General features: G+C 36.3%; 1 protein-coding gene across 2 annotated transcripts; it reads right to left on the bottom strand.

Moving 5' to 3' along the window:
* Positions 1-232: 232 nt before the first annotated feature.
* On the bottom strand, positions 233-24,485 carry HPGD (15-hydroxyprostaglandin dehydrogenase). 2 transcript variants are annotated; one of them, XM_002188031.6, is made up of 7 exons: positions 24,277-24,485; positions 24,000-24,123; positions 19,968-20,074; positions 9,633-9,729; positions 4,214-4,290; positions 2,099-2,262; positions 233-1,043 (listed from the first exon to the last, which is right to left on the bottom strand). In XM_002188031.6, the coding sequence occupies exons 1-7, from the start codon at positions 24,367-24,369 to the stop codon at positions 905-907; spliced, it is 801 nt and encodes a 266-aa protein (XP_002188067.1). In that variant the 5' UTR covers positions 24,370-24,485; the 3' UTR covers positions 233-904. The 2 variants fall into 2 exon arrangements, with proteins under 2 accessions (XP_002188067.1, XP_072784469.1); XM_072928368.1 differs by lacking the exons at positions 24,000-24,123; positions 24,277-24,485 and adding an exon at positions 22,864-22,885.
* Positions 24,486-25,526: the final 1,041 nt, after the last annotated feature.

Raw genomic sequence — 25,526 nt, 5'->3', positions numbered from 1 at the left:
TTAGGCATGTAACCCATGAAGTATGCAGATTTTTTGCATAAATATAGCTGAGGATTGCCCTAGATTCAGTACTTCTCAGGAGGTAGGAAGCTCATTTTTTATTCTCATTGCTACTATATGACATGCTATATCTGAGAATATGTACTGTGAAATCAAAAGGCACATGTATAAAACATGATAAAAACCAGATTATTCAGAATTGAATTGAGATTTTACACAATGAAGGCAAGAATTAAATGTTTATAAAATAAGATTTAATAGGCAAGCAGACATTTCAATCAATGCCAAAATATTCATCTTTGTATATACAGAGAGAGAAAATTCACATATATATATCTACAAAAGAAAATAAAAATATTTCTGAAATATTTTATAAATATCTAAAATCCAAGAAGTTAAAAACCTGCACTTCCTTATATGATATACAACATATTAAGTTGCATATATTTAATATTTCATAAGAGAAAGTTAATTCTTAACTCCTTATGGCTACATTTGTGATATAGATTCCTGAATTGAATTCCTGGTCTGAAGAATTCAAGATGTAAATAAGCAGGCATGGCAGTGAAAAGAATTATAACAAAGTAAGTCAGATAAACTAAACTATGCTTGGAGTATGTAGACCAAACAACCAGGATGAAAAAAATTGGCCCCTACTACTAAACAATAATTAAAAAAAGACTTTAGAGCAGTATGTTTTTTCTACTAATAAATACTGTTACTAGTGCTTATAGAATCAGAATAGTGTGGTAACATCTTCCCACAACAGATTTTCTCACCTAGCTTTTTGTTATTAGGATGTTACTGATCTAGAAACAACACTAATATTTTTTCTCCTGAAAATTTATTTTCAAAAATTTTTATATTTGATAAAAACCTAAAGAAATTAGCCCAAAACAATTATTTATCTCTTTGATGATGTAAAAGGTGTTTGGCCATATTGGTGAAAATGAATTCCCTGGGATGCTGTGATCTTCATAACTTCTCCATTTAGAGTATCATCTTCAATTATTGTTATCAATCCCTCAGCAATTATTGATGGGCTGAAAAAAAAAAAGTTATTTCAGAGTTATGATATCATAGAACATGTGAAAAGGACAAGAAACTAAATGTAAATCTATATATCTGAAAATTTAAAAAAAGGGCATTTGAACAAATTTATTTTGAGGAAAAGCAGAGGTGGTATGAGTGTTTCAGGAGAGATGTATTCTCAATCAGGACATACATCTAAAGTGGCTACTTTTTATCATTATTTGTTTGCTCTAGTTTCTGATAAATGCCTGTGGACATCCAGCTGCCACTGGGCTTCCTATCAAAGTTTTCTCTGTCAGGGAAATGGACAGAAGTAATCCTTACACAATCCTCTGCAGCACTTTGCTGTTGATTTATCCTGCTTCTGTAGCAGAGCTGACATACAAATTAGCATAAAGGATAATTTCACATGCTGTTTGCTGTGATCAATAGGTACAAAGTATTTTACATAAAGTATAGGTGAAACAACACAATCATATAATTTCCTTTGTGCAGACACATCTTGGAAGGTAATTGTTAGAAGCTTAGAAAGTGTTAAAGAATATAATTTTATGCTTGCCATGTTCTCACAGTCTGTCCAAGCTGTCTGCTTTTGGCCTTTGCTGGCAAGATGCAGTGGGCCAGGTAACTCTTTGATATGATCCATCATGGCTGCTATTGTACTCTTAATCCAGTTTTGTCAGTTCATGGTCTGATGTCTGCCTTGGTTCACTTGACAATTTTGTGAAAATTCTGTGCAAATTATATACCCTGTATCTCACAACGAATTTGATTAAACAAATTCATGAGGGAATACCAAAAGCTATTAAAAACTAAAATCACTATATTTAACTTGCTAATTTGATTTAGACTTTGCTGGGAAATGGGGATGCATAAAGGGATATATCACTGTGCAGATGGTGCTCCTAAAATAGGCTTAGATATTTGCCATTTTTTTCTTTCTGTACAGATAACACATTTGACAGTCTTTTATCTGAGGCTGTATTTCCCTTCTGCTTAATTTTGCTGAAAGTGTGTCCTTGTTCTTCATCAACAAAGTGCAAAACCCACATAGTATCTGACTTACTCCATCACACCATAGAACTGCATCATATTTTTTATCTCATCTTTGTATGAATAGTATTGTCCCATATTCTCTTCTTTATCTATTGACTGAAGAATTGGTGTGTTGACAAATCCTGGACAAATTGTGTTCAGTCTCACACCGTAGTTTTCCATGTTAGCAGCTAACTAGAAAAGAGAAAGGGGTAGGCATTTGTCATCAACATTTTAAGAGAGTATTGTGTAAGCAAATTTTCAAAGAATGAAAGTTACCACAAAGTATTTTCTGTCTTGCTAAGTAAGGAGATTTTGTTACTACTGATTGTTTTAACAAATGAGTTTGAAGCATGTTTTGTCTAGTAATCATACTAGATTACTGGAAAAAAAACAAAACAAAACACATTTATTTTGTTAGCAGAATACTTCTACAAGAAATCAGAACTCTTTCCATGAAGCTGGTTATTTTTTTTTCTTAATACTTTTTGTTCTTAGTGCTCCTTAGCATGTCTTTGACAGTATCCTAGGGTAATGATATAACTCTTCTAAGCAAAAACAAGAAAAGGTTCTCTCAAATGTATGCTTCCAATCTTATAGGGGCTTTTTTAAATTAAAATAAAACTCTGAAATAAATAAAATAATCTTTAACATACTGTATTAAGATACCTTCCTCACAACAACAGAAATACAATATGTTCTCTATCCCTACAACTGTAATGCTAAACCTTTCTACTTGCTCTGTTGTCCCTGCCAAGGTATGAATCTATCACTGAGCATCTCCTCTGGAAAGTCCCTGTGGACTGATTTTTTTTTCAGGAAGCAGCTCAGGAACATGATACAAGAAAGAAGCACAAGTTGTTCTGGAAGAGGTAGGACCCCATGTTCGTGGTTCTACCGAAGTGTGCATGTAGCAAAAAAGTCTGAACAACATCCACATGTGAGTCAAATGAACTGGATGAACTGGGTGAGCTGAATGAACTTTCTTAGAAGTAGCACAGAACTGATGAACTATACATGATATATCCACGAATAACCATAACTGTTAAGCACTGTTTTCTATTTATTTTAACACTTAATGGACTCCTTTCAGGTATTATGTAAGATACATGTCATTTTCATGGCATGGTAGCCTGCCCTTTTGGTCTGGGGAGACAAGAAACTGAAGTCATAGGTATCTGCCCAACATCAGGCTGTAGTGGCTTTCCTGGTAAATACTGTAGTTCTGTATGTTTATTATTCTTTTTTTCCTCTGCATTCTCGTGTTCCTTAAAGACAGCATTTCCTCTAATTTACTTTTGTGCTTATTTATATTGCTAATGAGAAAACAAAAATGGAAAACTCGGTTTCATGTTCTTGATGTGCTTAATATGATATATGCAACGCTTATCCACGTTATTTATGTTAATCTGAAAAATTAGTTATTTGTGTGGGGATGGGGGTATAAAATATGGCTGGAGTGTAATTAATGTTAATAAACTGGTTGTATAATTTTAGGTATTTAATTCTGGAAATCAAATTGGAAATCTTATGTGAGCAGATTAAGATTAATCTATCAAATTGTAATTGCATTTTCTCCCTCCAAGTTGTTTTATTCCACTGCTGTTCAATTTAACTAGAAAGTTTTTGAGTTAGAGGCTGAAACTTATAATATGGTCATCTTACATGCCCCATTCTGAATGTGTCATTTTTCATTTTCAGAGTATTAAAAGTCAGTAAGAATAAATAATAATGTGTTCAAGTAATTTTTTACACTTCAGTGTCTATTTATCATTAAAAAAAGTCATTGACCTGACTTAGAAATAAGGAAACCAATATGTTAAATGACTGGGACAGGGTTCTGAAAAAAATATTTTTAAAACTTGGATTAGAATTTTGGTTTTGGATGCCTCTTACAGTCCTTAAATTACTTTACAACATCTTTCTTCTATGTTGTCCAAACCTTAAACTGGTCATAAACACACAGATGCCATGCTTATTGCATCTTCAGATTCCCTTTGTGAAAGGAGGGAACCTCCACTGCTTCACACACTTTATTTTCTTTCATAAACTCAGTTCCACTTGTGTGGCTATAGAGGAGGAGCATGAAAAACATAAGCATGTTCCCAAGGAGCTGCTGACACCCTTTTGGAAAATGCATACTTACTGCTATGGACCGTGTGAATCCAATGACACCATGCTTTGTAGCACAGTACACAGGCTGGAATGCAGCAGGCATGAGTCCTTTAAAATAAAAAGGTAGCTGAATGAAGAGGTGGTATATTCCTATTTTATGATTACCTTAAACACACATATAGGTTTGCAGTGTATTTGTGACAGAGATGCAACAAAATGGATTAATAAACATTTGTAAATTATTTTTTGTAATCTGGGCTAGGCTAAGAAAAAATTAGAGGAATAAAAATATGCAGGCAAAAAAAGTAATAAAAACCCATAACTTCTAAAAGGAAAAGTTGTATCTATGAAGTATGACTTAAAATAGAGGACATAATCTGGAAGAAAACAGTCAAGAATGAGATTTTTGAGGCATCTATGAATAGGTAAAGTATTTAAAGTATATTAAGGAGCAAAGTCTTTTAGATAGGCTTTGATATCTAAAGTGTGAACTGGATACCTGCAATCATTTACAGTGTGTTCAAGGAGGAAGTGTGGGAATAGGAGAAGCAAAATAAACATTTTCTGCTAACACTGTAAACTTTTATGGTCTAAGTGGGGAGCACAAAATTTTTATTTGTTGTAGAGAAAGAAGAGAGAACTGAGGTTTTGCTAGAAAACTAAGAAATTAATTCTGGTAAGTCTGAGTAGATGGCAAAAAGCTATTCAAGAAGCAATGACAGACTATAAGCACATATTCATTTCTGCCAATTATGCCAACAATTTCTACTGTACAATGAAAGCTGAACTGGACCAAATAGATGCTGTAGTTCTACCTGAAAATTAGGCCTTATGAATAGCAAACTTCAGCCTGTCTGAAAGCCAGAGGATAAAATGTTTTCCTGAATGTGCTATTGTAAAATGAGATAGTAATTTTAATGCCTTAATGTTTGATTATAATGGAAATAGTCCAAATTAATAACTTATATTTTCTTTATCTTTCATATTTTAGATCTTAAGGTTAAGGTGATACTTTCAAGAAGGGGTGTGACTTACCTCAGTGGAGATGAAGAATTTGCTATCTAGCTCTAAGTATGGATTTGCCAGAAAAATTATATATGCTAGACTTGTATGGGCTCTTTGCTCTGGGATCTATTTTGTCTGACAGAAAGAACTTTGTAAGACAGCACAAAGCTCTAATTACCAACCTGAAAGCTTCAAAGTTTTAGCTTGATTTAAATGCTACCTTGATGATCCTGTTAAAGCAGCACTGTTAAATGACGGGAAATGAGGAACTTAACCTATTATTCTTTTAAAATTTTATTTATTTGCTTAGCTTGGATTAATGCGTTATGCTTCTGCTTAAGAATTCACTCTATGAAATGGATTTTGTACTGTCTCCTGTGGGTTGTGATCACAACAAATGTTTAATATTCTTCTGTTGACTTTTGAAGATCACCATTCTTGAGGTTATTGGAAACATTGGGATATTGGCACATTGGCAACAATACAATACTATTTTTTAAAAACCCCAAACTCTCAAGTACTTTTACATGCTCCAAATAAAGGAAATTTTAATCAGACTGCAGCTAACATGAATAAAACAGACAAAGTCTACTGGGAAACACAGAGGAAGAATTTAGAAGTAATTTTATTTTTATTTTTTAACCACGGTAGGAAAAATCACCTTTTACTTGAGAGGGAAGAGAAGCAAAGTCAAGAAATAAACAAAGGAAGGGCACAGCTCACAATAATGAAGTGGAATAAGGTTCAAAGACTTAAATGCCAAAGACGGCAGGAATAACTAGGCAAGAAGAGAGGAACAAATAGCAGTTTTTTTTTTTTTTTGCCAGTTCTTTTCTAATTGAAATTATCTTTGCTGAAGTGGAGAACCAAGAAAAAATCATCTCAGTTTTGGATAAAGTATCTAAGACTAGTCCTAGCATTCCTCACACAGAACAATAACAGTCCTGTCTCACTTTTGTGCTTGGGTTCAGTACTCAGAACCACAGTGCAGGCTTCCCAGCTCTGAGCCACTTCCTTGCCCCAGGAGGAGCTGGGCCTCTGCTGGTGGTGTGTCCCAGGGACTCTCCTAGCCAGTATTTATGACAAACGTCTGTGTCATACTGAGTCTGCTCTGCCCACATATTTGTTCAATCAGTAAGCAGAGATGAGTTCCTGACATATTAGGGCATTCGTTTGTTAGAAAATCTGGGTTCTATTTGCTGCTGCCATGAATATTTAATTATATTATGCAAAGCAGAATGGCAGTGAAACAGACTAGAGACCATTATGCACAAAATAATGTGGAGAAGAAGAAGAGGGTGTTCAAATGGATAGCGGTGGGTTAGTGTACTTCTGGAAAGTAATACATTTGTGTTTTAACCTCTCTTAGATGGGGAGGAGGGGGGTGCTGCCATGGCAAGATTTTTCTCTCTTTCTAGATGTTGCTGCATGGTGAATTGAAAATGACTTTGTGATGACTCAAGAGGCTCTTTGGTTTACCAAAACCAGTTCAAGCAGACCAACAATAATCCTGTGCTCCAATGTTCACTGCTTTGTTCTATTTTTCTCAGTTCCTGGCAGGCTGAGAGAGACATTTCTTGCCCTTGCTTATACTCTGCTCTCCTTGTTGGTGTCAAGAGCACTCTACCATTGAAGATATGGTGTCAGGTGTCTCAGTACAACTCCTTATTTGTCATGGTCAATAGTTTCAATAATCACATTCTGAGGAATTAATACTAGAGATGGAGAATTCTATCAACAACTTTGAACTGTATCAGTAGGCTTTGCTGAAACCAGTATTTTCTTTCAATCCACTTTGAAGAAATGAAAGAACTTTGATAAAAACAGAATTAAGCATTTTTCCCCAGTTACACTCTTCCACTGAACGTGTTGCTCTCAGAGATTTAAGTAAGTTCCTTTCTTTGAATAAAACTTATTAGCCTTTTTTTTTGGCCTTTCTGGTTTTCTCTCTGTGTACCCCCATGACATAATTTTAGTCTTCCTGAGTGCAAAACAAAGGTGAAACATAAATCCTAGTAAAAATTCCAATCTGTGCCATTTCTACAATTTTTTTTTTTTTTTTTTTTTTTTTTTTTTGTACTGAACTGAAGTCTGAAGGGAATAGCTTCTAATTCTTGTTAACCTCATTCTGGCAGATTCTGCTGAGCATTTTCCTTTTCACAAAGGTGAGGGACCAGAAGCTCTGCCATGATGCTGACCTGAAGGCCTCAGTTGTACAGCCATTGACACTTCTGCTCCCCTGTATCACTGTGACAGAGTCCTTGCTTGGTGATGTAACCATATGATTAATTTTGTTCTTGTAATACATATAGGATCTGGTCCTAAAAAAGTTTGTTTCCTGTGACAGGTACTTTAAGTATTTCTTGTGGCTGAAGCTTTCAATAAAGGAAAGGCAAACCAGCTGTTTGCAGAATCTGAATGTTTGAAGTTGAGAGCAGTCAAACCACCGATATGGCTGTGCCATAGAAAGGCATCCAGATTCACTACACATTGAACAGCCTCTCAAAAAAGTAGCATGATCCTATGCTAAAAAATTCTAATATTTTTTAAGCCCTCTGTGAATACTTAAACTTTTTTTTTGTCTGCTAAAATACAGCTAGATACAAATTTGTTTTCTGTGAAAATATGAAACCCAAGATCTTCAAAATACAAAATCCATCCAAACAAAAGTGTGTGCCATACTTGAAATCCTTTTGCCCTTTTATCTTTTGCAAAAAGGGTACAGGTACTAGCCACCACAAGGTAAAAGACCAAATTAAGTCAACTCCAATGCAAAATTCTGCAGTCATTGAAATTATTTTTTATGGAGCCAAATTTGAAGTAAAACACATTTCTCCTTATCTCAGTTTAGCAGAATTACTTCTTCTTGATATGAATGCACAAATCTAATAAAATTAAATTTTGTAGCTTTGAGACATAGTTGAGTGTTTGTTGCATGTGCTGACATATTTCTCTTCCTCCTTTAAGTCTGGGGTCAAGACTAAAGAAAGGAAACCTCGCTACTGGATAGACAGGCTCTGGCTTTGATCCAGCTGAATTAACAGTTTTAAACATCCACTTCAAAGAAATAATTTTGGTAGTACCATGGGTGTTTGGAAATGTAATACTGTAAGGCTTGATTCTGTGCCTAGTCCAAATCACTGGCAAAATTCCCATGGTGATGTACTGATTAATATTAATGTAGCTAATTAATGTGCAAAGGAAGTATTATTGGATTTTACATAAGCATTAATGTACAACTCTTCTTGCTGCTCAGAAAGACATAGGAAGGTTTGCTGTCTGTATCTTACAGAGAGCTTGGACAGTGGGGATCAAAACCACTCAGAAGTTTAATGATCAACAGAAAACACTTGAAGCTCTGAGAAAACACTTGAAGGGGATGTTAAGCAAGCCAATGGAAGTTTGTCTTTCATATACGGAATAAACTACAGGACTTAGACCTTCAGACTGGAAAGGAGAATTACAATCACAAAGCACAAATAGCAGTAAGTAAATAAGGAATAAAAATTAGTATATGTTAGCTTTTAAAGTGTGTCTTTCCTTATGACCTTGGAAAAAATTTTTAAACACAAGCCATGTAAAACCAAACAAAGCAAAGAAATTGTTGTTTGTCTTAACAAACAGAACAGCCAAGCCTTTAGGTCTTAAAAACAAAATAATTTTGTGTTCATTTGAGACCAGTTAGAAAAGGAATCAAGCCACTTGCTAGCCCTACCCTTTCTTAAGCACTGCCTTGGGCATCAGTGTCTCTGCAAACATGTTTAATATTTTACTTGTGTTGATGACCTCTTGCACTGAAACAGCAGTCTCCTTCAGGTTAATTTGGACCCAATACAATGTCCGTTTCAGCCTATAGAGACAAACTTGCCAGTAGGCAATGTGTCAGGCAGTATGACAAATGCTGAGTAAAAGGTATATGGAGTCTTTTAATAAGATACTCTCACCCTTTGGAGACCTGCATGCATTAAGTCAGATCCTCAAGATCCATATGCATTATGTCAGTAGGGTGAACTGGACTTTTTGTCACAAAAGCTAAGGTTTGTAGGAGAACTTAAAACTACTCAGAACATCCACACCTGTGCACAATCAATTAACTGTAGCTGGCGCTATCTTAACAGCTTTTCATTGTTAAAACACATAGGAATATCCTGGAATGAATGAAATTACTGGAGTTTGGTCTTCTGCACAGACACAGAAAAACCCTTTAAATACAAGACTGATAGGCTGGAAAAGTACTGATTTTTTTTCAATTGAATTGTGTTTAAAAATACAAATGAAATTTGCGGTTGTTTGATATTCCTTCTGTTACTACAATGAAAACCAGTTCAAAATATTGCTAAAGAGGAGGGTGCCGTAAAAAGAATAGAAAGTAAGACTGATCAGTATGATTCATTTACTTAAGAAGAAAACCCACCAGAATTTGTCTATGCAGAAAATTTTCTCACCTGCCAAGGATGAGATATTAATGATTACTCCTCCATCACCTCCATTTCCTTTTTTCATGTATTCTAAGCCAAGGTAGGTGCCTCTGATCACAGATGTCTGGTATAGAGAGGAAGGAATTATTGAAGGTACTCAAAACTATTCAAATTATTGTACTGAATTATTGATGTTATTCAAAATATCTGTTGTGCTTCTACAAACTGAAACTTGCTTTTATTGTGGTGCTTAGAACCTGTATTGCTTTACCAGTGATCTTATTTATACTTTGATGTTTTTAAGCACAGAGACACTCCACAATATTGCAACTCAATAACTTCAGAAGCATAATTGCAATAGACAGAAGTAATAGCAGTTTACTTATTTCTCTTAATAAGATATAAATAAACAAACTAAAATATTGAAATGTGGAATAAGAGCTGTGAAGGAAATGAAATAAAGAGTAAACAATTTATAGATGAAACTCATAACTAAAAATATAAGTGGCAGATGAACTGATCTAAATCCCATCATTTTTGTTGAGATAGCCTGTTCTATATTATAAAAAATGTACTGACTTTATCTGATTCTAACATTAACACTTAAAACTGCATTAGGCTCAAGTCAAAAGAAATTCACACTTTTTAGGATTAAGTACCATGATATATTTCTGGTCCCAAGATACTAAAAATGTGTATTATTTTCTGACTAAAGTTACAGGAGTTTTACCATTCCTCTCAAATGAAAGTTAGCCACCGCAGACAAATACAGAGAAGGTAAAAAAGACATTATAAGAGCTGTGAGATGTTATTAGCATAATATTAGCTGTGATTTTTACAAACATTTATTTTTTTTAAAGACAGAACTTCAAGGAAAAAACAATTTCTAAGAGCTATATGTATCATCTTGATTCCTTAAAATCTGTTTTTGAACCCTACAGCAGTCAGGAATTCTGCTGAGATTCCTCTGACTGAGCTTCAGACTTTTAAACTGACATGTCCAAAGACACCAAGCCTTGGGTTCCCAGCCTGCTGGGAGAATCATGAGAGAGTTTCTCCCAGAAAGTCACTTTACCTGAGAGTGAAACAAGTAGTTAGAAAAAGGCAGCAGATATGGTTCCTGGTGGAAGATAATAACTTTACAGAAATGTTCCAGTATTACTCAATGTAATGATGAATTCCATAACTATTTACCAATTTTTTTAAGCTCTGTCTGGAAGAATTTAATATTTGCTTTACAATTTCTACTTAAAATGGAAAAATACATTGAGACACACTTTTAGTCTTTTGGAAATATTATTTCAGCTTTTAAATGAGAACTTCATTGGTACTTTATGACTTTTTAGTGCTATTTATTGACCCAAATAAATTAAGATTTCCAAAAGGTGAAGCGTGCATGATTATTTCAATATTTTTGACCAGAGGTCTGCAGAATAACAGAGACAGAAATTTCCCATTAAAAAAACCCACAGTGAAGAATCTGTATTTCCCTAAAACCTAATGGATAGTGACTGGAGAAACTGGGGGGAAAAAAGAGAAAAGCTTTTAAAAATCAGAATGTTAACTAATTTTCTGTCACTATCTAAATTCCTAAAGCAAAATTGGAATAATTTTGAGATGGGTATTATATTCCATTTTCATTAGCTCATATTTTTAGACATGCATGTTACAAAACATAAAGTAGTACTGCTAATTTATTTTCAGTTATCCCTCATGCTTTTTTGGTCTTACTAGGAATCGGGTTTGGAAGAGTGCATGTCTGAATTTATTAATATCACTGATTGATTTTTCAATTTACATGAGGTTGCCCATTGACAGAGATACAACAACCCGAAACCTCATTACAAAGTTTGAGGGGCTGTACAGAAGATATTTAAGGAAGAAAGGGGTTAATGTTGTGTTTGGAGAGCAGGTGCAGGTCCTGTCATGCCCTGGAGCAGTGGCTCAGCCTGCTGAGCAGAGGAGAATTCTACTTAGGATAATTAGAGAAAATAAATCAGTTGAAGAAGGAAGTAGCTTGTGGCTCCTTGAAGGCTTTTCAATTCCTTCTAATTCAGAGATAATAGAGCTAGATGAGTCCTTGGTCAAACCACAATTACAAACCAAGAAAAAAGTGGGTAGTTTGGCCGTCCAGTCAAAATTACTGTATTGTTCTTTTTCTTCTTCTGGAATCCATTAACTTAATATTTCTTCAAGTTGCTGGAGACATGTTCTCCTTTACATAAAGGCATTGTGAGAGGTGGTCTTCAAGACAAATGCAGACTTCCATCTGGATATTGCCCCTTACACCTGCCTTGTAATCCTCACCTGTGATCCCCACAAAAACCTCACTGAGTGTGGCTGATCTTGAGTCAAATGGCTATTTATGATGTTTGGGCTGATAAAATACAGAATTATTCTGCATGTAAACTCTGAACCACATACCCAGGGTGAGAAGAACCTGCCTGCACTCTCATCAGATGGCATTTTTCTTCTAGTGTGTGTTGAATTTCCCATGCTCTTGAAAGAATCCACCTCTCTCCAATCCTCTCAAAATGTATGTGTTTTCTGAACCCAGGCAGAAAGTATTTTGGTTTTAGGTTATGATGAAAATGTCTGTCATTTCCTTTCACTTAAATGAAAGAAACTAAAAGTATTTTCAGATTGTGCAGTTCCCCAGTAGTTCTTTTAAGACTAATAATTTAATCCCAGGCTTTTAGGCAACAATAATTTATAGATTATTTATTAAATAAAAATTCTGGGAAAGTTACTTTAAAATTACCTAATAAAAAAATGGTCTGACTCAGCTTAAGATGAAAATATGCTGGGAGACTTTGTACACAAAGGCATTTTAGAGCTGAATTTTTTATGATTTCTTTGTTTGCAACTGGTTTTTCATAAATATGTCAACAAAGAGTGTCAAAGTAGTCAGCTTTGTAACTAAATGTAGGTAAATTAAAAAATGGTAGAGCTGACTCTTACCTCTTTTCTTTTTCTTTGGTGTTTTTTTTGTTTTTATCCTAACTAGTATCCTTGAATTCAGAAAATAATCTAAATTACTGTTCTTCTGGATGTTGACAAACATACCTCAGCAACACTGCTGTTTATTTTCTTACCAATATTCAGAGTTTTACTACAGCACATAATGAAGATAGGCCATTAAGGTGCACTGGAGGTCTGAGTGTGCTCTCAAGGGAGGCAGTTTTACTCTTCAACTGTCAGCAAAAAAATTCGGATTCTTTTAAATAAAGTTATAGTGGTGAGTGTGGTAATATGTCCTACCATTAATTTACAGATTTAAATTAGAAGAGATCAGGCATGCAGAAGTACCCTACAGTAATAAAACCAATATGGTATCTGACATCATGGTAAACATTGCAAAATAATTGTGAATATACTCAAAATATTTACAGTTGTTTTTGAGAATAACGTATCAGTAATCAGTAACTTATTCAATTATTTCTTATATCATTAAATTTTCACTGGCAATTTAGTCGCCAGTGTCAAAATCAGAACTAAAACTTAAAAAATCTTTGATTCTTCACATTTCTATGTGTCCTTTGGCTGTATAGCTTTTATTTTATCATTCTAAAAAAAAAAAATCATATATTGAAACTCTGATTCTAATTAGGCTAAGAGTCTTCAGTAGAGCACTAATTAATTTTCTCCACCTTTAGGAACCAATGTCAGCCAATGTGTACAATGTTGCTCTATTCCAACATTATATTTGTCAGCTTTCATACTTTGTGTTTAATTTTAGATTTATTTATTAAAAAAAAAAAGTGTTTTTTGGTGATGGTGCCCAGGACATCATTATTCATCATAATTTTCAAGTGACAATTGCTTTGAAAGTAACTGAGTACACAGTGCTTTTTTTCCTAGTGTTTCAGGGCAGCTCTTCCAACTGACATAGTTTCTCACAGTTATTTAATAAGGTTTTGCTTGCCACCACTTGTCAGATACATCTGGTACTTCATGCTGAGAAAATACATCAGCATCTTCAGCGCTGAAGATGAGCACTATATTGATATCAAGGTGATATGGTAATATTAATTTCTTTGAGAAAACAAAATAGTAACATTTTATGTAGGTTCCTGTACTAAGATAGTTCAGTGCTAGGGACACTGAATAAAAATGAAAGAACCTCCAACTTGTGGTTTCATAAAGCAGGTTAGCACAGAGCTGGAATTTGACCCAAGATCATTTGCCTATCATAGAGTGATGTTGTAAATCAAACATTTAAAAGTACTTTGTTAACTGTGTAAGATGAACTTCAAAATTCTGAAACTAAAAGTGCTGCTTGTGATATCCATGGAAAATTTTAGCATTTTGCTGTTGGACAGGAAGGTGGGACTTTTTTTTTAATGTAGATTTTCTAGGATGTAGACAAGTTGGAGCAAGCATACAAGTTCCTTGCAACTCCTATGTATAGGTTAGTTTGATTGCTATATGAAATAAAATTTTAAGCTCTTGAGAATGAATTTCCAACTCAAACTGTGGAAAACAAGAAGTCTAGAGAGGAAGAGGCAGAAAGGAGAAAGGAATATATAGCAGGATTAGATAACTTCCTACAAATCAATAGCTCTTTTACAACGTGGGAATGAAACACTATGCTTCAGTTTTTTATGGTGCAGATTCCTTTACTTCCCTCTCCTCATTCAATACACCCCAACATTCCTGAAGGACATAGGAATAGTATTCCATTTTGATAACTGGTCTTACGCTTTTAGTTTAAAACCTTTGGTTTTCATTATACTTCAACGCTGGTTACTGTAAACATGCATTAAAACCACAAAGCAAAAATTTCATTGGCTTATTGTGCTATTAAGGTAAGTAACTGTGTCCTTCCTAGTACAATACAAACAGCAAAAATAATTACACCTAGAGGCTTCTTTATGTACTTAGAGGATTGATCCTTTTGCTACTAATTTCAAGATAAGTGTCACTTCTAATTTTTTGGCCACATCTACCCCTAGGCACTTAGTCCTCTGACATCAAATGTTGCTGAAGAATAGGCAAGTAAGCCATTAACGTAGCCACTTGTTAGTAAACCAGTCACCTATGCCATTTCATCTACTACAGATAGCATTGCTTGTTTTGTTTTTTCCCTCTGTTGCTAGCACTGAGAAATGATGCTTGCCATTGTTTCTAGTGTGGGACCTAGTGGTTATTTCCAGCTGCTAAATCCAGCTATGTGTCCAGGTTACATTACTTTGGGATGAAAGTTCGGTCCTTCTAATTTCTCCTGCTATGCTGGGAAAGGCCAGCAAGGTGTATGGACCAGAAGCAGGTTGCCACATACTCCATTTTATAGCTTGCACAGTGGAACAGCCTTTTGATGATCATGATGCCATTGTCACAAAAATAAATTCAATGAATCACTTCTGATGTTTGCTTAGTTATCCTTCTGTCTTCTGCTGAAACTTTAATTGGCCTTCTGAGAAACAAGTCCCCACTGATAAGCAAACATTGATTTTGCAAGGTTTGTTAGTTGCTGGAACATGTATTTCACCATGAGCTATATTGAAAGGAGTCACACATAAATACACAGTGGTGCATGATCTTTTCTGTAGTTCAAATTTAAGTATTTTTTAGGGACAAACCATTATGTTGGTAGACTTCATTTTAGAAAAGGACTTTTGTAAATGCATGAAATTTGTTATTTCTGCCACTTATGGAAAGAAATTGTGCAAACTTGCAAAAATGTAAAAACTTGGAATGGCTGCATATTTCTATATTTTGCCTAGTAATGAAGAATAAGACTGTCATGCATCTGAAGAAATGCACATAATAAATGTGTGCATTTGAATTCTACTTACTTCTGGATAATGCTTAAATAATTGAATCCCACATGACTGGGGTGTTTTGATATGCCCAGGTTCTGGCCTGCAATTTAAAGTTTTGCCAGAATGTGTTAAAGCCTGCAAAATTATCATGTAAATAGGAAATAGTTGTGATTTTGCTTTCAAAGTTTTTCATAAATTCATTTGGGGAATTGGTTTAAACATATATACAAAATTAATTTTTTGTCATAATAAAACAGTAAGGTGGTCAAAATGCCACATAAAATACTTCTGAACTTTTAATTCAGGTAATATTTAAAATATAAGCATAGGTACCAGTACTGTTACGTTTAACTGTATACTGCAGCCTATGTCAGTTTTCAGAAGCCTCTGACATGAGCATAAAAAAAGACCCTGTGTGTAATCTGGGGGATTGTCTTTAGCGTAAAATGTGGTCAGTACATTTGTAATGACAAAAGACACTGCAATTATAGTGGCCACTCTAATTAAAGTCGTTCCAGGAAGCGACGTCAACACAAGATAAAATTATTGAAGCTTCTTAGAACACCCAATTGTGTTTAAATAACATACATGTTCAAGGCTTCTAAAGATGTGGGCCCTTTTATTGCTTTAGGGATTTGAAGAATAAAAAAAGTCAGGTTATAAAATTTCTGGATCCCTTAAGCAAAACTTTTTATGAATGCAATAAAGACTGTCATGATGGAGGACTGTAGGTAGGACCCTTAAGAATTTATGTGTCATACACCCATGTGATATTCTGCGCGCAAATCTGTGTGTGTGACAGACTGCTGAAACTACACTGGTAATATCTCTTTAAAACGGAATTCTTGTATGGTTGCCAAGTACATTTTTCTATGTGCCATAATAGCAAGTGTGTACCCTTGAATGGGTATCACTAGTTGAAGCCTCTGATGATCAAGCTGATATCAATCAAATAAACACCATGAGAGTTGGAGTTTTGAGGTGAGGAATAGATGGCTTTGCTGGGATATTAAGTAAAAAAAAAATAGATGTACTAGTAAAGTAATAAAAAGATGGATGTTTAGCACAAAATATAGCAAAATGGTGGAAAGCATTGCAATAGAAATATCATTTTAGTAGTCAGTACTCCTTCCTACACCCCATCCCCAGCTTTATCAGGCTGTCTTTTCTCGCTCTCAGGAAACTGTAATGGACATAAGTAGGAATTGTGTTTTACTCCATTTTTCTTCCAAATTAAGTCCCACTTTTTGAAACTTCTTCTTCATGGTTTCTTGAGCAGTACTATCAGAAAACTTCCTTACACTTCTATAACAACGTTCCTGAAGACCAACCAGTTCTGTGAACTGTTTTAGCCATAAAGAACACACCCCAGATGTGTTTGTTCTGATTTATCTTGCTCTGTACTGCTCTACTTTTGTACTTTGTACTTTAGACTGGGGCACGGAATATTTGTTATATCAATATATAAATGAAATCACTAAGACAACGACTGGCATGTAGATTTTTTTCCACTTTTAAAATAAAAAAAATATGTGCATAATGTGTATCACACTGTGTGGCTATAGTAGCTATTTCTGTTCTTGGGAATAAAAGAAAGAATACTTAAACTATCCTACAAGAGGGAAATCGAGGCATTTTAAAATAATGTATTTCATATATATTTTGCTCCTTTCCACAAGAAACAGATTTTATAGAACCAACCCACAGAAGATATTACATGCATCAGCTATTCTTTTTTTTTGTTATAATTAAAAAAACAAAAATACAAAGTGTTATACCTTGCTTTACAGAAATTACAGTAACTAGATAGAAATGCTTATGGAGATAGTTTGTTGACTAGTTAGGGAAAGATATATATATATATATATATATATATATAGATAGTTAGGGAAAGAATAATCAAATCAATAGGTGAGTGGAGATATTTGGATCTTAGAGTGGCTTTGATTTAACCCACTAACTGTACTTCTACTCTGATCATTTTAGATGTTCTTCCAGTCACCACCACATATTTATAAAAATTTTCAACATTCAACTCTGTATGAGGTCATTAGGACATTTATGGTAAACTTACATATATAATAATGTGTAAAGTGTAAAATATTTCCTTAGAGAAAAAAAACAGGGGGCTAAACTTGATAGTTAAGCATAGGTACGTTTCTAAGACTCAGATTTCAGATTTTGAGACCACCTATTGTCTGCTTCTGCTCCATTACTTGTAATAAGAAAAAAAGAAAAATAGATTCATGGAATTGTTTAGATTGGAAAACACCTTTAAAATAATCAAATACAACTCTTAGCTGAGCACTGCCAAATCCATCACTAAACCATAACCCCAAGCACCACATCTGTAGGCATTTTAAATACCTCTAGGGATGGTGAATCAGCCACTTTCCTGGGCACCCTGTTCCAACGCATGATAACCTCTTTGGTGAAGAAATCTCTCCTCATATCCAATCTAAACCTCCTCCAGCCCTTCTGAGCATTTTCTCTTGTCCTATCACTTCATACCTGGAAGAGGCTGTCCCCCACCTTCTTACAACCTCCATTCAGGTGATTGTAGAGGGTGATAAGGCTCCTCTGAGCCTCCTTTTCTCCAGGTTAAACAACCTCATCTTCCTCAGATGCTCCTCATAAGACCCTTCACTGCTTTGTTGCCCTTTTCTGGGCACACTCCTGCACCTCAACATCTTTCTTGTAGTGAGGGGCCCAAACTGAACATGGCAGTTGAGGTGCAGTCTCACCAATGCTGACTACGGAGAGACAATCCCTGCCCTGGTCCTACTGGCCTCAACTATTGCTGATTCAGGCCAGGATGCTATTGGCCTTCCTGGCCACCTGAGCTTAGCTGGCTCATGCAGCTGCTGTTGACCAGCACCCCCAGGTCCTTTCCCAATGGGCACCTTTTCAGCCACTCTGCCCTAAGCCTGCAACGATGCATGAGGTTGTTGTGACCAAGTTCAGGAGCCAGCACTTCACTGTACTGCAGAGCCTTCTGACCCCTCAACAGATCAAACCCCCTCCCAGCTTGGTGTCTTCTGCAATATAGTAGGAGGAGGATCTTATCATCTTTTGTTTGAAGCTCTTGGCATAAAAAAAATATTAAGATGTCACTCTAAGTGAGGATATTTACCTTGACAAAAAGCATCACAGTCAAACATATTTCTCACATGGACTTCAGTATTTCCAGTGATGACTAATTATCTCTGCTTGCAAATTTGACAGTTGCCTACATTAACTTGTATCTTGTTAAAACCAGGCAGAATAGTAAAGAGAAAAAAGACATCTAGAATGCAGTCTTCTTTTACATTCAAGGGATCTGCACTAAGAGATAACACATGTTACCTATTGCTGAAGATGACAAACTACTGTTACTTCACAATATGAAGTTTCCTAATGTTTAATTTTTTGGAACATTTTAGAAATTAAATAAAGAGGAAGAAATATATGTACTCAAATCTTGGAGAATACATAAGGCATAGATATAAAAACAACAAGAGAAAGGCGTTATGAAACTTAAATGCTTTTTGTTACAAATACTGATTTTCTCATTAACTTTTCTGTAACTTGTCTCATATACAGATTATATTATTTGTTCTGGAGTTATTTTGTTAATTTGTTTTTTTTTTGGAGGCATTAGAATTCAAAGATGGGTATCTTTGTCTTTAAATTTTTTGACAAAAACACACCTAATTTTCATATTCTGAGCTTTCTTGTTGCACAACAAATTTCAAATGAGAAAACTCCATATTTTATTCTTCAAAGCTTCCTTTTGCTACTTCCTTTGCAGTAAGTATGATCATGGGGTGACTTGTTGACTCACATTGAATTAGGACTTCACAAATGGTAGACTACAAGCTGAATTTCATTAACCTAGAAATTCTATTAATGCTGTAAAAGTTATTCTTTGGAGCTTAGATGTCCTAGTGGTGCACTTGACATTAAAAACTTTGCAACTGAGAAACAGATATTGTGGTTTCATTTGACGAGATACCAGATAATATCATAGTGGTAACAGTTTGTTTGAAAATTAATTTTACAGGCTTGTTGAATGTACTGGATTTTACGGAGTAAGTGCCCTTAAATAGTGTGCTCCTACCAGTGATGATGGTGAAGTGACCTGTATTAAAACTCAGATTTTATGCTGCCATGTGGTGAGGAAAGTGTGGAGGTCTTGGCTGAACAAATTTACTTGTAGTATCACCAAATGGCAACCCTAATGCAGGCCAGCCGAGCCTCATTAGTAACTAAAATGTTCTAAAATGTTCATATAAACAGACTGGCCTACTGTGGATGCACCTTTACTGCCTTGGGCAGTCAACTCTTACATCTATTTGGGAAATAATTGGATTGCCTAGAAAGGGAATGTTTGGTGATAGATAGTCCAAGCACCTCTACACAGTGCTATATGTCTCAGATAGACAATTTTAGGGACCCACCACACACTAGTTATGTGGTGATTGTTTCAATAGCTGTACTTCTCAATCCAATAATTAATGTTCTGTCATCTGGCAAAATCTACACAAGCCACAGGCTGTTAACTGTATTCCAGCATTAAATACTGAAATATAGACAGGAGAAAAGAGATAATGCTTACCAAGTTAATTTGTATAGTGCTTTCCCAGTCCTTCTCATTGTTCACTCCAGCATTATTAACCACAATATCCAGCCTTCCAAAATGTTCAGTTACTTTTTTGAAAGCACCTATAGTAAGATCCAAGAGAGACATTTCTTAGAACTTTGGAAAGTAAGACATAAAAATACAATGCATCCATAAAAAATTAAAGGTTTATTAGTATACCAATATGTCGTCATTATTTTCTTAAACATTAGTGAGCAACATGCAATTGAATACTTTATCTAACATGCACCAACATCAGAAATATTTAGGGAAAGTGGGAGGATTAAGATAATGTTGTTTACTTTTCATTCAGTTTGATAAAGTCTGATAACAGGAGCTGTAAGTTCTTAGCACTTATACATTTTGTATTAGATAGGATGTTTGGCACCCCAATTACAAAACTTAGGCATTTATAGCTTGCTTTGTAGCAGTTTGGTATAGCTAGTAAAGTCAATATTTGACACCATCTATTTTTAATGAAAAACAAAAGCTTCAAGTGTTCAGAAAAAAATTCTTAATTCAGTCCAAATTTAGCCTAAGAACACAGTTTTTATTTAATGAATAACTGACATGAATATTTCAACTACAAATAAGTAATCATGATTTTTATTTAGATGTATCTATTTATGGATAAATTGTTATATATCCTACTTCTCAGGTAACTTTAATAATGTGTTTTTCAAATTCAAATCTTCCTTTTTTTTTCTGAGGATAAAAATAGTGACTTGTCTTCCAAAGAATTTCAAAATGAGAACTGGGAAACTTCTACAATGTGTTTTCCCAGGTGACAGTGTTAGAACTGAGATAAAAGATGTGTATAGAAAAACATGATGATGTCTTAATGAGGAACAAACTTCTCAAGCCTGGCTCTGCTTTGACAAGATGGATGAGATGACTTCCAGATGTTCATTCCAGACTAAGACGTTCCAGGACTGAGGACATTTTCTGACATGTATATATAACTTATTTGTTTTTCCCTCCAAATATTGTTCCTCGGCACTAAATATTTACTATTATGTAAACCAAGACACCACCTCCCCAATATTATTTTAAAAAACATGGTTTGGTATTTGACTCAAAATCAACAGTATTTCAGGTATACCAAAATTACACTTGGTAGGCCTTGATGAAATTACTTCACTGAAAGGTGATCCCAGGACCATCTTCCTTCTCTGATCTTTAGTGTTTGGCCCTTCAGGTCAATCAGGTGCATAGCAGCAGCTTCCAAACATCTATCTTTTTCTGCAGCAGTTGCAGGGGTTTACAAAGCTCTTCCTGCACTAGCCTTTTCTTTGCCTCAATGCTACAGGTCCATCATAATCATCATCTTGTGATCAAAACAAGAGCTGGGCAGCTGATGGGACAGGTTTTATTTGTCCAACTGCCTTTATGGTACAGATTTTTCTAATATTCTTATCCTATACTAGAACATTGTAATATTAATAAATCTTCTGGTTTGATCTGTCTGCCTTTTTTTTTCTTTTCTTATGTTTGTTGCCAATTCATTCTCTGATTTCTCAATTCTTCTGTCACTTATTTTTCCAATTCTCCATCAGCAAGGGCAAATGAAAACCTTTGGCTTTATTAGAAGCAGAAGTGAGTATTTAACTTATTTTGAATGAGTAAAATAAATACAATTTGGGTCCTTATTTATCTTCCAAATTTTGGAAACTGGCTAATTCCATTTTAAGCCCTCTCTAAATAACATCTTTCCTAAGAAAGATGTTTTTGAAGATTCTATTAAGAACTAGAATCTTCAAAAACCACCACGGATAATAGTTATTTTGCAAATGATTTTTTAATTAAATTTACACAGACTTGACTAATTGTAGTTTTCTATTTTACATATTGAGAAAAGACCAGATGTTTTTTGCATATCTGTGTTTGGAATATTTCTGGTAAAAGTTTATCTGCCTACAGTAATCCCATCTATCGCCTATCCACAGGAAGAATCTTGTAAATCCTTAGTGAAGTTGTCACCTACACATCAGTATAAGCTGATTTATTCTTCCCTCTTCAAACATAGAATAATTCTGGGTTTTCATTGCACATTAATTAGTGCTTATGGAACCATAAAAAATTAAAAGCAGATGTCTGTTTGAAATATTAAGTGGGGAAGGAAAAATTAAGAGAAGGATCCATTTTAAAGGAAATGTAAGAAAAATAATGCAACCACAAACACCAGTTCTATGTGAACTTCTTAAATGTCCCTGGAAGGCAATAGTAAGTATTGTGATTTTTCAAAAGTGGGATGAGATAGGAGATTTTTGTGGGGGATTAGGTGAAAGAACCACCAGAGAAAAAAGTACAGGCAAGCCTTGAAATTAGATTAAGCAGATGATTTCTTGCCCATAAGCCTCATGTACTTAGAAATACTAGTTCTAGTACTGGGACTTTCTTCCTACTGTAAGGGCTAAAGTTAAAACAAAGAGGAAGTTCATTCACACACATGACCTTTAATATAAAGTACAGGATGTGATTCCTCTATTCCTCTGATAAAACCTTTAAACACTAAATGTGAAATTAATCTAAATATGTGAAGTAGTAGCTTACAATTGCAAGTGGAAAAATATGAATATAAAATAGTTAAAAAAACAAAACCAACAAAAACCCCCACCAAAACCAGCTGAGAATCCCAAAAGGATTGTGAGACATGATGCAAATTTATGGTAAGAAACCTGCAGCAGGATTAATGCAATGATCAGAGAGGCATTGGCAGCAGCAGCCACCTGTTGCTCTTTTTCTTTGCAAGGGCCACTACTAATTTTACTCTGATTGCCTTTTTCCTACTACCTTGGTTCCAAAAACTCCCTTGCTGACCTGTCCTACTCACTCCAGCTCCCGGTTCACGCCCTGTTGGTCCTGCACTCACCTGGCACTAAAGAATAGCAGGAGGTGTGGGAGACAAGGCACACTGAGGTAACACCCACACAGCAGCACATGTTATTCCTACCCCTAGGATGCTTTTTCTTGCTCCTTACTCCTCCCACTTGGAGAAAAAGTCAATCATCAACCTAGCTGATAAAGACTTTGCTGATTACAGCAGATCCCAGACTTAAAGTACAGCATCTTTCTTACAAATAGACAATGTAAAGCTATAGAATTAGGAATAATCATGCAATGTTGGAACAGCGGACAGTACTGCTGAGTTCTGGAATACCAGCAATGTTTTCTGAAATGGCTATGCTCAGTGATCACTGTTGAGAAAGTGACCAGTGAAGTGTAATGAACAAAAACAGACCAAAACGGTTAACATCTAGCATGGCAGAAATGAATTTGGGGAAAAGGCACTGACAAAAGAGATGTCAAAATCTAAATCTGAGTCACTACCTATGAATGTACCATTTAATAATGAAACTTTGATGAAGTGATGTGCCTGTTATGAAATATTATGAAGGTACATCAATGTTATATGATACTCAGTAGGGAACACTGTTTATCCACTAAGTGAAAACAGAAATGCAAATCATTCATCAGGGAAGCTGCTTTCATTCCATGCATCTGCAAAATGTGTGTGAGATGTTATTACCCTATAGTTAACCTCATGATAAAGCAGCGTGCCACTTTTTGCCAGTTCTTTCAGCTGTGGCCGCACACAATGAATGTAAGCGTGCTGTATGTAAAGAGCGCTGCAACTCGACACAGAATTTATTACTCCTGTGACGAGGGAATGCAGCTTGGAATCTGTACTGAAACCTCATAAAAAGCAAGTCTGAGCTTTAAAGTTTATATATATTACTCATAAAACAGCAATTATCTTCTGCAGAGGTTTTAATGCAAAAATATCACCCACAACACTCAATGGAAATGACTTTGGCTTTTCTTTCCGATGTGCCAAGGAGCAAAGTGAAATTGTGGTAGTAATGCTGGTAGCAGTATTTCACATCTGCAGGCTGAGGAACGAGTCGGTTTTGAGGCAGCGCCAGAAGCGATCGGGAGCAGGCTGTCCCGCGGAGCTCTCTCCGCCGAGCGCTCACCGGTGCCGCAGCGCTCAGCGCTCCCTCCTACCTTTCAGCTGCTCCTGATCCGTCACGTCGCACTGGATGAACAGCGTCCTCTGCGCTTCAAACTGCTCGTCCAGGGCCGCCTTGCTGTCCCGTCCGGCCTCGGAGTTGCGGTCCAGCAGGGCTACCTGAGCGGGACGGGAGGAAAATGAGCGGCTGGCGGGAGGGCGGACGGACAGACTGACAGGTCGCCCGCCGAGCCGAGCTCCGGGGGCTGCCGCCACCCTCCGCCCGCGGGTGCCGGCTGCAGGCAGAGGGGAGGGAAACTTCCCGGGACGTACCTTGGCGCCCTTGCCCAGCAGCGCCTGGACGAAAGCCCGGCCGATGCCCTGCGCCCCGCCGGTGACCAGAGCCACCTTCCCATTGACGTGCATGGCCGCCGCGCTCCTGCCGCCCGCTGCGCGCCCGCCCAGCCGGAGCAGCCCAGCGCGGTGTCACCTGCCCGGTTTCCTTTCTCCCTCCTTCGTGCCCTCCCTCCTGCCCTCCCTCCTGCCCTCCTCCTCCTGCTGCCGCCGCTGCAGCGGCTCATTCCCCCCCACTCCCCACTCGTGTGACTGAGAGCCTCCCGCAGCTGCCTGGGCGGGGGGAAGCAGGGGCGGAGCGGGTCCTTAAATCGTCCTCCCGCTGGATGAACTCTGGAGGGTAAGAGCCAGAGAGAAGCCCAGCTTCATCCCCTCTTCCCACCGCCAGGCTTCCCGGAGAGGACAGGCTCTCGATGTCCCCCGGAGAAAGGGTCCCAGGGCAGCTGCAGCTCCGCTCGGTGGAGAGGGGGATTTGTGCGTGCGTGTGTGTAAATCGCGTGAGAAGCTGCTACAAGCTGTGATAAGGGCTGTTGGCAGCTCCTGAGCCTGTGTGAGTTTTGGTTGGCCCAAGTCGCATGAGGAATAGGGTGAGAACAGCCTCAAAAAAAAAAAAAAAAAAAAAAAAAAAAAAAAAAAAAAAGGCCACTTTTTCTCACCCCAAAACAACTCACCAGCCTTCTCCCTCTCACTCCCCTAGTAGGCAGAATCTGTTTGCATGAAAAAGCAACCATTTAATGTTACAGATATTAGACATATCAAGATAAGTGCTTCTGAGAAGTTTTCAGGTCTGTGGTTAATATAGCTTATACCTTAGAACATATTTAACTGCTTTTATAGCTTATAAGCCAAATTCTGTCTGCTATATTATGAGAACTGTATGCAACTAAAATTCCTCAATAAAAATGCATATGACCATACAATAGAAATAAGAGCACCCTTAATCATGTAAAAGCTGAAATAAATGCTCTTGTTCATTAGCTTGTTACGAGATTCACAAATTTTATCCCATAGAAAATGCAATGTTGTGGAGTGTTGGCTAGGCAGGAAAAATCCTTTGTTTCAGCCCTAAGCTCTATAAACATGTGCATCATACAAGCGTGTGTATATATTAACACACACGCTTGTCTTTTATGTTCTCTGTTTTCTTTTGCCTGGTGTATCACATTTAAAATTTTTACTTGTGCTTTCAAGGCCCTAAAGTACTCTGACTCAGACTACATCTCTATCAT

The sequence above is a fragment of the Taeniopygia guttata genome, chromosome 4, assembly GCF_048771995.1.
Source record: "Taeniopygia guttata chromosome 4, bTaeGut7.mat, whole genome shotgun sequence".
Classification (NCBI taxonomy): domain Eukaryota; kingdom Metazoa; phylum Chordata; class Aves; order Passeriformes; family Estrildidae; genus Taeniopygia; species Taeniopygia guttata.
This window is presented reverse-complemented; position numbering and strand designations above follow the sequence as displayed.

Bases quoted from the DNA above. Each gene is read 5' to 3' on its own strand.
- HPGD (XM_002188031.6), bottom strand. From the start codon at position 24,369: ATGCACGTCAATGGGAAGGTGGCTCTGGTCACCGGCGGGGCGCAGGGC. The intron at 2,263-4,213 runs GTAAGTATGCAT...TCTCTTTTCTAG, and splicing joins GATTCACACGGTCCATAGCA to TTAGCTGCTAACATGGAAAA. The intron at 1,044-2,098 runs GTAAGTCAGATA...TTTTTTTTTCAG, and splicing joins CAGTTCTATGGTGTGATGGA to CCCATCAATAATTGCTGAGG.